The sequence below is a fragment of the Falco peregrinus genome, chromosome 2 (genome assembly GCF_023634155.1).
Source record: "Falco peregrinus isolate bFalPer1 chromosome 2, bFalPer1.pri, whole genome shotgun sequence".
In the NCBI taxonomy this organism is placed as follows: Eukaryota; Metazoa; Chordata; class Aves; order Falconiformes; family Falconidae; genus Falco; species Falco peregrinus.
The window spans coordinates 23205926-23219379 of NC_073722.1; the positions used below are offsets into that span (position 1 = coordinate 23205926).

At 57.5% G+C, this 13454-nt stretch overlaps 1 protein-coding gene across 1 annotated transcript; it reads left to right on the forward strand.

Annotated features, from left to right (window-relative positions):
- Positions 1-7521: 7521 nt before the first annotated feature.
- NEUROG2 (neurogenin 2) lies at positions 7522-8975 on the forward strand. Its single transcript, XM_055794314.1, has one exon. It carries the CDS (start codon positions 7573-7575, stop codon positions 8266-8268), a length of 696 nt encoding a protein of 231 aa, XP_055650289.1. The 5' UTR covers positions 7522-7572; the 3' UTR covers positions 8269-8975.
- Positions 8976-13454: the final 4479 nt, after the last annotated feature.

The window sequence follows — 13454 nt, forward strand, 5'->3', positions numbered from 1 at the left end:
TTTCTTCCAGAGAAGACTGAGGCACTCCAGGGAGCCTGCTGTAGAGCAGGCATCCTCGTAGCACTGAAGTTCTTTGAAGTAATTTTCTACTTTCTTTTTATGCAGCTTTGAAATGAACCGCTTGGTGAGAAGCTTGTTGCAGTCAGTGATGCAGATGTCCCTGGAAAGAAATCAGGATTGTGGGAAATGCTGAACTTCAGAATACTTGCAACATGTGAGCTGATGATGGGACTGGTTAGCCAGGGACGACGTAAGAAGGGATAAAGAGGGGAAAGCTTCTCTGTAAGGACAGTAATTGAGGTTCTTGCTATGTAAGTAAGCGTGTGTGCGTTGGGAGCGGATCAGTCAGTGAATTGGACCAGGAATCTTATTTAGCTGCCCTGGGTCACTGAAGGTGAGGGTCAGTGCTGTAGTCCAGCAGCCTTTGGGAAGGACATTGACAGCTACCACTGCCTCACTGCAGGGGGCGGGGAACGGCCTTGCTGAGGGACAGTTATACATCCTCTGGTGGAGTGTCTCAATTGTTTCTTCTCACAGTGTTTTGATGGTTCTCAGCTGAGCAAGAGGGTACTGGATTTTGGATAGGTTATGGTATTATCCTGGGCAGTTGCTGTTTCCGAGGGATTCATCGGTACCTATCCTGGAGAAAAAAAGAAGTAGTTTATGCCTGTAATATGCAAGTCTATTCTAGCCATAAACTGACCCATTGCTTGCCAGAAAGGCCACAGTTCTTACAGAACTTGCCTTCCCCAGGGTGGCATTTACCCTTTGAAATGAGCTGTAACCCAGTGTTCCTGTCCCTGAGAAGTCACAGCTCGCGCTGGACAGCAAGTCCCACCAACCCACACGTAAACCCTCAGCCGCAGGCGCGAGCGGACTGTGCATGCCTGCTTCTCTGCACCCGTTTGAGACCTGCCACCCGCAGCGGCTAGCGGGTGCGTGAAAACCCTGAGCCACCTCGCTGCTGCGCCTGGAAACAAAGGCAAAACGTATGGTTTAGCATCCGCCTTAGCTGTCACCCTGACGGCTCTTTCAGGCTCCTGCCCAGGTGCTTTTCCAGAGGCTGCCACTGAGACATGGAGCCTGCTGCTTCACCCTCCTATTTTATTAGAAAAACTGTTACTAAAAGAAAGCCAGCTGTATCCTGGGCTGCATCCAAAGCAGCGTGGCCAGCAGCAGGCCGAGGGAGGTGATTCCACCCTTCTGTTCCATGTTGGATAGACCTGACCAGGGGTTGTGTCCAGCTCTGGGATCCTCTGCATGGGAAAGACATGGAGCTGTTGGAGAGGGTCCAGAGGAGGCCACAGAACTGGTCTCTGCTGGGAGCAGTGGGGTCACTCAGCCCAGGGAAGGCTCCAGGGTGCCCTTCTGGTGGCCTTTCAGTACTTTAGGGGGCTTGTAAAATAGATGGGGACAGACGTATTATGGCCTGTAGCGACAGGACAAGGGTGACTGGTTTTAACTAAAAAAGGGGCAGATTCAGGCTAGATACGCGGAATAAATGTTCCACCCAGCAAAGCGATGCCCCAGCCCAGCAGCGTTCAGGGTCCGGTTCGAGAGGGCTCTGAGCAACCCGGGTCTCGTTGAAGGTGTCCCTGCCGGCGGGTGAAAAACCTCATCGAGCGCTGCCAAATGGTATTTGACATTGCCAGGTGACTGACCCGCTCGGGGTACGGGGGGAGGGGGGGGTGAGGGGAGCGGGGGCTACCGGTGCGCCGCCGCCGCCGCTAGGTGGCGCCGCCCGCCCGGTGGAGCCTGCGCTGGGACCTGGGGCACCGGCAGGGATGCGGTACCGGCACCGGGGGAGACCACGGGCACGGGAGGGACCAGGGGCACCGGGGAGGACCCGGCACCCGCAGGGACCCCGCGCACCAGGGGGGACCCGGCACCAGGAGGAGACAGAGGCACCGCAAGGGACCCCGGGCGCGGGGCATCACTCCTCATTCGGGAGAACCGTGGGCGCTTGGGTGCGCAGTGGGGTGAGAGGCGCGTAGGAGCGAAGCGGGGAAAAAGAAGGAGCAACGGAGGGTTGAATAGCGCCTTTAAATTACTGCTGACACCTCTGTTCCAGCTCCCTAAAATCTCAATCAACAACCCATTAGAACTCAACGGGAGTAAAACTAAATCCTCGTTTAAGTGTATTTATCCGCTCTCTTTTCTCTCTTTCAAATGCTAAATCCATTTCAGCATATGCCCCTTCTTTCTCTCGCTTTTCTCTAAAGACTGGCAGCCCGTACTACTCTTGTAAATATGAAAGATGCTAATCATATGACATATCACGTCTCAGTCGGAGCCTGGAATAAAGCCTTGAGATTTGGGATCATTGCCTCCAGACAACAGCTTCATCAGCCGGAAAGTTGGTTTTTTTCTCCTTTCCTTCAACTCTCAATCCCTTCTTTGTCTGGGGGAAAATGCAGCCAACTCGAGCCACCCCGGCCATATGGTTCACTCTGTGTTTTCTTAGTTGAATCCTGAATTGTTTGTGACTTGCGAAGGGGTTTTTTTTTTTTTTTTTTTTTGGAAGTGTGTATAAAGACATAGAAGAGGCTGCCCGTACCGGAGAGGCTTTGCAGGGTTACTACATGTTCTTCACGTGTTCAATTCACACACTCCTTCTGTAGCAACTTCACCGCTCCCACTCCACCCAAGAGCCAAAAGGTGCAAGCCTCGGGCGTGCTTTTTAACGGCAGCATGACCCATTCTGGGGATCTTGTTCTTTTTCCTTTTGGTGGATGGAAATGCCGCCTCAAAACGTGATTTGTTTTGTCCGTACTCATCCGCAGTCCCGTTTGAATCTGTGGTGTGTGTGAAGCAGTTATCTGCTTACTAGCAAATCCCTTCTAGAAATGCCTTGACTAAGAGAAGCCCCGAAGTATTCTGCGTGAGGAAGAGTGGCTTTTAAGACCTGTATAAATTAGGAGCTGAATGAGTTCAGTGCGCTCGAGTTTGGATAGCCCCCTGTTTGATAGCAGCCTGCCAAATTTTCTTTCTCTCTTTCCTTACACAAACCCCCAAAAAGGCCCTTTCACCAAATCATTAAATTCTACAGAGGTGGTCAAGCTAGTCCTGCTTTTCAGGCGTTCGAGAAAGAAAAGGGTCCTTGAAGTTTAGAAGATGCCCAAGGAAAACTCATTGAATGACATCAAAAGAATGAGTTTCCATAGCTGTTGAAGCACGAGAGCTGTGTAGCTGCACAAAGGCGGGTTGGGGCAGTAGGACTGTCCCACTGCTCTATCCCAGCACAATTGGGTCACTGAAATAGGGAATTAATTACCATTGGAGAGTGGGCAGCCCATTCACCACTGGCTGAGTTTTATTAAACGCCAATATAAATAACAAAACAACTCTTGTGGCTGCACTATTCCTACACGCCAAAGGAAGGATTATGTTGGGGATTAACATCTTAAAGTCTATGAGACTTTCTGACTCAAGGCTCGGAGCTGGTAATCGTATTTGTCTCCTGGTTCAGCGATTAGTGCTCTCCCTCGCGCACCTTCGCCTGGATGGCCAATGTCCCTTTTTGCAGGCACTGGGTTTTTCACACAATCGGCTGTTCTTTTCCCCACATCTATAGAAAAGAATAAGAAAACTGAAGCGTGTTCACGCGATCCTCAAGCTTCTTCTCTTCTTCATGGGAAAGGAAGGCATCGGCAGCCTTTTTTCACAAGGGGGGGAGGCAAACCCTCTTCGGGGGGGGGGACCAGGCAAGACTCGGGACGGCAAAATCGCTCCACAGGCCTGCACCTGCCATGCAAATCTGCCAGGAACAATCGGCCCCCGACAAGGGGCTTGTCTGCCCAGGGCAGGGGGGTGCTAGGGAAGGATGCTGGGGCAGCGCTCTGAGGGAGAGACCCCTCCTCACCTTGATCCCAAAACAAACTCCAGATTTGCTAATGTGGCTTGGGAGTCGGGGGGCTGGTTCCTGCCCCTCCCTGCAGCCCTTTTCGCTGCAGTGTGCACAGGGGGGTCAGGAAGGACCCGGCTTGGGGCGAAGGCGGGGACACAACCCCACAACAGCCTGATTTCTCCCCTCCACAGAGCACCCTGGTACCCTGCTGTGTGGGGGCATATTCTGACCCCCAGTTTAACCTCTCGCGAGGTTTGTGGGTGCTGCCATAGGCTGGTCCCCCCAGAATTCAGGGTGCAGGGGGGACCCTGGTGTGGGCAGCTCTGGTCCCCCCAAACCCGCAGGAGACCCACAAGTGGGTGTGAGCGAGACAGCACTGGGAGGGGTCAGGCCATCCCGCCCCTGCAGCACTGTCCCCTGCCTTTCCCCCGGGGGTGTCACGCCCCCGTTCACCTGGGGCAGGCAAGCCATTAATGCTGGCTCACGACTTGTGAGGTCGAAGTGTGGATGGGCTGTATCCAAAGGTCTCTCAGCAACACAGACCCTAAACTTTTAGGGCTATTGGGTCGCCTCAGAGTTCAATCTTCTTACAGCAAACAAAGCCTTTCTGAAGGTCTCCCCCTCTCCCGCACACAAGCTCAGTGTCCTTTATTTCTGGGCTGTGTGATAAGCTTAAATCATTGTGCTCCCATTTCTTGATCGTCGCCTACTTTGGGCTTTTGTTCCCGTAAAGTAGGATTGAGTCTGGCAAAGGGGCTGAAGTTGAACAGTTTGACCCTTGGAGGACAGTTCAGGCAGTGGGCAGCAGCAGCAGCAGCAGCACTCCCGCTCCCCCCGCTGCTCCCAGCCCCGTGGCTCTCGGCGGAGCAGCTCGACCCTCACTCCGCCAGGGCCGGCCGCAGACCACACAAGCGCCTCTTGGACCTGCTGCACTGGGAGGGTTGTGAGGACTCAGTAGCCAACTGATCCTCAGTTACCTTGTGCTCAGCCCTGCGGAGAAAACCACTGCACCGCGGCAGGCTGGCGGCAGGAATTGGGCTGAACCCCAAAAAGGCTTGTAACACCCAAAAAGGTGTAACCCAATGGGTTACACGCCCCGGGTCTGGAAAAAGCTGGGCTTGTGCCCTCCTGCTGCCCCCCAGCACCGCGGCCGCTTTCCCCACTGCTTTGCCGCCTCCGCCTAACGTCTCCATCGCTTTCACAGGGGTGACGGAAGGACAGAAATCTCAGTAATCGGGGTGGGGGCAGAGGGCCAGGCCGGCCCAGTCACAGGTGACTCTGCTCCGCGCTTTAAGATGCTGAAAATGAAAGAATGTCCCTTTGTGTCACTCTGCCAGGATGTTGGGGGGACCTACAGATCTTCCATTTTTCAAAAGGAGGCGAGAGTAGACTCACAGAGATTTTCTAATAGATCGGCTAAATCATCATAGTGGGCAGCCACTGATGTTAGAGGAGGACATATCCAGTCACAGTCCTTGGCTGTAGAACGGCAGCACACGGAGCCAGGCTGTGAAAGCCAACCCTTGAGTACACCGAGCACCATTCGAGGCAGCCGCCCAGCTGCGATCGCTCTCGTGGGGAGTGAGACAGGCCAGAAACTCAGCACAAGCAAGGGACTGAGCCATGTGCGTGTTTGCAGAGTGCAGGGCGAGAAGTTGGCTGAGATTTTAACTCTTTCGTCTATTTTGGGCTTTTTTCACCACCACCAAAATTCTGTTTCAAAACCCGACTCCCCGAAAGTGCCTCAGTGAGGGAGTTCCCACACGGGGAGGACACCACTCCACCCTCCGGTTTTTGTTTTGTACATCCTCGCCGTCATTCCTTCCCCGTTGTTCCTTCCCCGTGGGTCTATCAGACAGAGTGAGCCTGCTGACCCCAGGGGCATGTCGCCAGGCCCAGCTATTCACTGGGGCTTTCTGCCCCAGAGGGTGGTCTGGAAGAGAAGTGGGGAGGGGGGTGGGGAAGGCTTTCCCGGTGGATTGACAAGTTGTGTTGTTGTTTTTTTTTAAAGTCTTCTTGAGCCTATGTTGTGTCCAAGAGTTGCGTTTGACAGCTCTGAGCAAGGACCGCAGCCCATGTGCTGGGACCACGGCTCTCCCGACTGCCAAACCACGGAGGGACATGGCTTGTTCTCCCCTCAGGCTTGTTCTGCTCCTCACAGAACCTGCTGCAAACAGAGGGGAAGGGGCAAGGGCAGCCCAGGGCTGTGCCTCAGCACCCAGCCTTGGGGAGCAGATGCATCCCAGGGGCACGCTGCCTCCAGGGCAGAGCGGTACCACTGCTGGCAGCCACAAAGGCAGCTTCCCCCCACCCTGGAAAAGTTGTGTATTCATTGTGTGCCGTCCAAAGCTCCTCTGCTGTCCCTGTCCCCGCAGGGGTCTCCCTCCAGCACCCACCTCTGCCATCCCCCAGGGCTGCAAACCATGGCAGATGCGCTCAGAGAAGCGCGGCGTCATGTCTGTTGGGAAGGAGCTGTGAGCCCAGCGAGCCCACCGCTGACCATGGCCCCAAGCACCGCATCTGTGTGTGTGTTAAACCCCCCCGGGGGGTGACGCCGCCCCCTCCCCGGGCAGCCTGTGCCCGTGCCGGGCCACCCTTTCCCTGAAGACTTTTTTCCCGATATCCAGCCTAAACCTGCCCTGGCGCAGCCTGGGGCCGTTCCCTCTTGTCCTGTCGCTTGTTCCCTGGGAGCAGAGACCGACCCCCCCTCACAGCCCCTGTCAGGCAGCTGTGGGGAGCGGTCAGGCCCCCCGAGCTGCCCCCACTCCAGGCTAAGCACCCCCAGCCACCCCCCAGCAGCCTTGTGCCCCAGCCCCTTCCCCAGCCCCCTGCCCATCCCTGGGCACGCTGCAGCCCCTCAGTGTCCCCCGTGCAGCGAGGGGCCGAGCGCAGGGTGCGAGGTGCAGCCCCCGGTGCCGAGCACAGGGCACGGTCCCTGTCCCGGCCCTGCTGGCCACGCTGGCTCTGGCACAAGCCAGGCCGCTGCCGGCCACCCGGGCACGCCGCTGGCTCACGCCCAGCCGGCATCAGCCGCGCCCCCGGTCCCGTCCCGCCGGGCAGCTCCCCGGCCCCCGGCCCGCAGCGCGGCGTGGGGCTGCGGTGCCGCGAGCGCAGCGCTCCTAGCACGGCCCGTTATTCCCCACGGCCCCCCCCCAAAAGCCGCAGCCCCCCAGGGAGCGGGGTCCGGCGTTGGGGACCCCCCCCCGCTCCCGCCACACACACACACCGGGGCGGGAGGTGCCGCCGCCGCCCCTCAATGAGAGGCTGAAAGGGAGCCGGCTCCGGCGCGCGTGGCGCGCGAGGCACCCTGATTGGCCAGCTGCGCCTCGCGACCCCCCCCCCCGCCATTCATTAAGAAATTAGCGGCACGCTCCAGCCGAGCGCGAGGCACCAATGGCGCGGCCCCGGCCCCGGGGGGGCCCCCGGCGCCCTCCATTGAGGCGCGGGCGGCGCGGGCGGGGCGCGGGGGCCCCGGGGGCAGGTTTGATTGTTCCCCGCGGGGTATATAAGGGGTGTTAAGGAGGGTCGTGTGCCAGACACGCAGCCGCCGGGCCCCGGGCAGCTCCGCCGCTGCCGCCGCCGCCCCGGGGCGCGTGCCAGCGCCGCGCCCCCCCCCTCCCTCCCTTCCCCTCCCCCCCGCCACCCCTCCCCTTCTCCCGCCCGCCCCGTCGAACCGTTAAACCGCGGCCGGGCCGGCCGGGCGAGGGGTGCCGACCGGCGGCAGGATGCTGGTGAAGGCGGAGAGCCTGGCGCCGCCGGCCGAAGACGAGCTGCTGCTGCTGGGCCTGGCCTCGCCCGCCCCCTCGCCCTCGCTGCCGTCCAGCGCGGAGGAGGAGGAGGAGGAGGAGGAGGAGGAGGAGCAGCAGCTGCGGGCGCTGCGGGCCGCCTCGCCGGCTCGGCCAGTGGAGGCGCCGGGGCTGCGGCGGGCGGAGGGGAAGCGGCGGGCGGGGCGGTCCCGCGGGGCCCCGCGGCCGGCCCGCACGGCGGAGACGGCGCAGCGCATCAAGCGGAGCCGGCGGCTGAAGGCCAACAACCGGGAGCGCAACCGCATGCACAACCTGAACGCGGCGCTGGACGCCCTCCGCGACGTGCTGCCCACCTTCCCCGAGGACGCCAAGCTCACCAAGATCGAGACGCTGCGCTTCGCCCACAACTACATCTGGGCGCTCACCGAGACCCTGCGGCTGGCAGGGGCGGCGCGGCTCGGCCCCGAGGCGGCGGCGGGGCCGGGGGGGGGTGGCCCCGTCGAGGGCAGCCCCTCGCCCGCCTCCTCCTGGAGCGGGGGGGCCGCCAGCCCCGCACCCTCCGCCTCCCCCTACGCCTGCACTTTATCGCCCGCCAGCCCCGCCGGCTCCGCCTCGGACGCCGAGCACTGGCCGGGCCGCTTCGCCCCCGCCCCGCCGCCCCGGCGCTGCCTGTAGCCCGGCCCGGCGGTGCCGGGGCTCCCCCCGGGGCTCCCCATCTGCCCGCTTCCCAGGGCGGCCGGGGCGGCGGCACCTGCCAAAGCAAACCTGCTTGCTCTCGCCGATGTGCACTTTGTCCCGTTTCCCAGATCTGTCACCGGGGCTTTTGTGTCCCCCATCCCCTCGCCCCCCCCCCGTGCCATCTGTCCCTTATGATTTATAGGCGGGGAGGGGGTGGGAAGGGGGGAAAAAAATAAATTGTTTTGCTAGGGGTCCGGGTTAGAAGTCATTGTATAATTTGTAGGCTTTGTGAGGGCTGAATGCAAGCGTGGAAATTTAGGCTGAACTCTCTATCAAAAGAAAAAAAAAACCGTAGAGGAAAGGCGGGGGGGGCCGGGGCATGGGGAGGGGGGGGACCCCCTCATGCATTATTTATTTCGACCTTTAGGGGACGAGGAACTCCCCCCTTCTTTCAGGAGATTAAAAATAAATCAACAGACTGAAAACCTAAACAGACACGGAACATTACAGCGATCAGCCACACACGTGTTCACATTTATTTATTGTAAAGACAGATTTCATGGAAAAGATGTATTTTTTTGTATAATTTACAGAGTTTATTCCAGTATGTATTTACAACTGAAGAGCAAAGGGATTGTTCTTGTGATAAAATATAAATAAAAATCTCTAATTTTCATAACTTTCGGGTTGTTGCTTTTGCTGCTTTACGTGCCGGTGGCCGGCACCCATCCTTGCCCCTGGTGAAAGCCAGGATGTGGCAGGAGCTCGCAGGGCCTTGGGGTGACAAATGCCCCCCCCCTCCAGCAGGTAGCTGGTGACAGCCACCTCTGCAGGCAGAACCATGGCAGCGCTCAGGGCCACCGGAGCTGCTGTGGCCCCAGCAGGCTGACTGACGGGCAGTTCAATTCTGGAAATTTCCTTTGACTTCTTAAAAGAACCCCCCTTTTTTCTGCAGAGTAAGAGTAAGACTGAGCTCTTGGGGATGGCAGCTCACCACTGGGGTGGGGGTGGAGCAGGGAGAGAAGTGGATCCGAACCAAGGAAAATCTCCTGGGTTTCCAGCCAAGTGGAGCCGCAGGCTGGCTTTAGAGGGGACGGGCACCATCAGAAAGATGCACATGGCTCAGTCGCTGCCTCTTGTCGTGGCGTTTCATTCCTGGTCTTGGGTTCCTCATGTGGCTGGTAGCACAGTGTGTGTGTGTATATATATATAAAGTCAGTCTGGTGGAAGTTTACCGACAGTGTCACTTGTGCCTCTTTGTACAGAAGACACTGCACAGCAAACACTGGATGGATGGATGGATGGATGGATAAACTGCTCACTGCACCTCAGGCTGATGGCTCCTGGATTTCACAGACAAGGCTGTAGGAAAGAAATGTTACTGAGTCAAGAAAAAAAAAGCAGCATGGGTTTAAAGAGGAACAGTTTCTCTGTCTCTCTGAGGGGTGGATGAAACTCAAGGCACAGGCAAGTCCAGGGGGTTGAGTTCAGTCATGGCAGGCAGCCGTGCTCAGCGTGGGTACCAACAGCACATGGCCAGGGATGTCACGACTTGGGGGGGGAGAGATGCTGGAGGCCGCCACGGCCCCTCAATCATTGCCCCCATGCGCCCGGGAGCACTTTGTGACTTCTGGGTACAAACACCTGGAAATCATTAAAAACCAGCAGAGGCGCCTGAATGTATTAATTAAATAAAATGTGCAGCACATGAATCCCACCCGGTGCCCCCTGGATCCTGGGAGCAACGTCCCAGAAAGGGGTGGGGGGGGGTGGGTGGAGGGGGGAGAAAAAAAAAACCACAAACGTGTGAAAAGAGAATTAGTGAAATTAGGTTAGGCCAATAAAACGTGCGGGGGTTCGGCCTCCCCCCAGCCCCGCAGCCTCGGGCGAGCAGCGCTATCTAGCCTGATCTATTGTTTCCCCCCCTGGCAGGGGGGTTATTGTGTGATAAATAATTCCTTAAAAAAAAGTGGGCGCATTTGCATAATCACTGCTTTGATGTGGCCAGCAAGATGAAGCTGTGTCCCCCAAATCTGCCACGGGCCAGAAGGAACAAAACAAGAGGGAGCCTTTCAATCCGCTGGCAGTGTGTGGGGCAGCCCGTCGGGAGCGGGTTTTTCACTCTCGCTCTCTTTTAACGACCCCTTTTAATGATTAAACTCCAGGAATGCCAAAAAGAAGGCTAGTGCCTCGCTCGCCCTCTCCGTCTTTTCTGGTCGGGTCTCATTGTCCTTCCCCGTTTCTCTCGTGCTTTTAAGAGGCGCTGGAGTAGGTGCCTTCGGCTCTTCAAAGGCCGGGAGGGATGGGACGTGCTTCTGCTCCCTTGGTGGCGAGCCAGAGCCAGGCAGGAGCCGGAGGGACGGCTCGGGTGGCTCAGCACCAGGATGCTCTCTCCAACAGTCCCCAGGGAGGGACGCCGGGTCTTGCCCATTTCAGCATCCTTGGAGGTATTTCCTTCCATCCCAGGTACAGACCCTGTTAGCAGGAGCATTACCCATCCTGCCAGGGCCACGGCAACAGGAACCACCATGGGAAAAAGCACAAGTAGCGTGGGAGGATGGGGCGTGAGGGCCAGGAGAGGGATGTTCTGCGGCTGAGTGCGGGGTTTAGGGTGGGAGCCATGCAAGCCAAACTTTCCTGGTCCCTGGGCAGGGCTGCCAGCACGGCTGGAGATGCCCTTGGAGGAGACGGGAGGCGGAGGCAGTTCTGGCCAAGGGTCAGCTGGAGAGGCCGCGTTCCCATTCACCCACGTCCCAGTTTTAACTTTGACTGTGGCCAGAAGAGTTTATTCCCCTCTTGCTTCCCTCTAAACCTGAAGGAGTTTATTTCCCTCTTCCCTTTTTTTCTTTTATTTCCCTCTTTTCTTTCTGAAGACTGATTTTTGGAGGTGGTGGGAGATCCTGCCCTGACCAGAGCTGTGGCTCCCCAGAGCATCGGGAAATCAGCCCGTGGCTGCAGAGACAATCGCAGCCAACCTGGAAGTGGACCAGGGGATGAAGGATGGCAAAGCATCTCTTCAGATGAAGTGGAAAACCTGGAGGTGGTTTCCATGGCAGCACCTTGCCATAATAACACGTGTTTATGATCCTTCTGTGTGTTGTATTTTGGCATAAAAGCTTCTCTGTGCCGTCAGCACTGGAGGGGCAGCTCTATGGCCCCCGAGGGGGTTTACAGCCCTCCTTGGCATAAGAATAGCGACAAGAAGCCAAACTAGTGCCGGTGTGACAGCAGCCGCACCCCAAGGGCTTGCGCTTGCTCGCTTTCATGTCAGACATAAATCTTTCAGCGTATTGCCATAATTAAAAAGAGCGCCCCTGACACAGCCCTCATCTGGCTGGCGGCTCTGAAGCACAGCTTTCGCCCTCCCTCCTAGGCGAATGCTACAAGCCAAGGCAGAGAGCTGGCCACTCGGGCTCGGGCACCTCGCTGATGCTCACTGAGATTCAAAATGAAGGCAGAAGACCTGGGAGGGCTGAAAATTCAACTTAGGGAGTTTTCTCAGTAAAGCTGAAGACAGTGAGGCTCAGCATGAAGGGTCTCACTAAAGAAGCAAATTTCCTAAACCCTTATTCAGGTGCCTCGGGCTGGGGTTCAGGGTCCATTGCTCCTCGGGTTTTATTGGTTCGATCATTTTGTTGCCACAGTGATACTTGGGTATCCTGATGGTGAAGAGGTAATGCCGTTATGCTGGGAAAGAACCAGATGAGGGTTCACCTGCTACGGGCCATCCTGTGGTGCTCCCTAATGACTCTGTTATTGAAATGTGTATGACATTAAGTAATTAAGCACACACCGGCTGTTTTTTTGACACTGGGTACATCAGTTATCACCTAATGTTGCTGTAATTGAAAGGACTGGTCATCTGGGATATTAAACAGATACATCTTTTCTTGCTTCCTCTAGGAAAGTGCGTACGCCAGTCAAGGAGATTTAATGAGAGCCCACCCCAAAATATTTGTAAAATGTATTTTTGTGCATGTTTCTCTGCAGATGAAAAGCAAGACCCCACGCAATCTTCGCATTGCCACCTTCAGCCTTGGGACAGACAGTCCCCTGGCGGTCCCCAGCCTGGCAGCGCTCTGCTCCATCCCCCGGCTGCCCTTTAACTCCCCCCCAACCCTCTCATTTCCATTGCCGACAAGGCAAGTTTTGCCTTTCATCATTTCAGGCTGGAGAAGTCGGTGGGGCACACACCTTCCCACTGCCTCGCCTCAGGCTCTGCCTTTCCCCACAGGCTGGGGTTGGGTTGGTGGTTTTGTTTTTTTTTTTGCAATTCACTACTTTCTCCTCGGGGACTTGGCCTTTCACTGGTTTCATTTGCTTGCTTTGTACATAGCGGGGCTAGTCCTCAAATTTCGGGCTCATACTCCTCAGATGGGAATTTCATAGTCTCTTCTCCCTAAACTGATTTAATGCCGAAAGACAGCTAAAGCTTTTAAGCAGATCTCTCCAAAAAAAATATCACCTTTTCATTTTGATGACGTTTCAGAAGTATTTCAGAGCAGCTGCTGGGGGAAGGGCCATCACCATCTCAGTTCCCATCGCAGCCGAGCTCCTCCAGCCTCCGAGGGTCCTGTTGCCCACCCTTGCACTCTCTGCCATGTTTTTATCACACGTCCCCTCTCCGCAGCCACCTCGCAGAGCCCCGACCAGTGCAGGGGTTACAATGAGTTGGGGAGGGCGTTCGGTACCTGGGGGCTCGGGGAGCTGGCAGTGGGGCTACATGTCAGGGAAGGGGACTGGCACCCCGGGGGCATGAGCCACGAGTGGCAGCTGCTGCTCCAGCCATGGGGTGAGGGGAGGTCCTGGGGGGCCAGGAGCCCCCCGGGGGTGGGGGGGGATGCCGGCCGTGCTGCCCGGGGGGCTGCAGGTGGCTGGGGATGTCTGGGTTTGTGCCCGGCTCGCTCTCCCTGCCATGCTCTCATGGGACAGGGCACGTGTCCTCCAGGCACCAGAGGACATGGGTGGCAGAAGTGGTGCGAGTTAGGGGGTGGTGGAGAGGGGCACGGCCCTGGTGGGGGAAGGGATGAGGTCGGCCTGGCCTTGCTGAGAAGGCCGCACGTTGGTAGGGGATGCCAGCGCTCCCGGCACTGCCAGCAGGAGCGCATCCCAGCCTCACACAGTCACAACTCCAGCCCTGAGGCGCTCAGCTGCTGCGGAAGCCTGGCAAAGCCCTCTTTCCC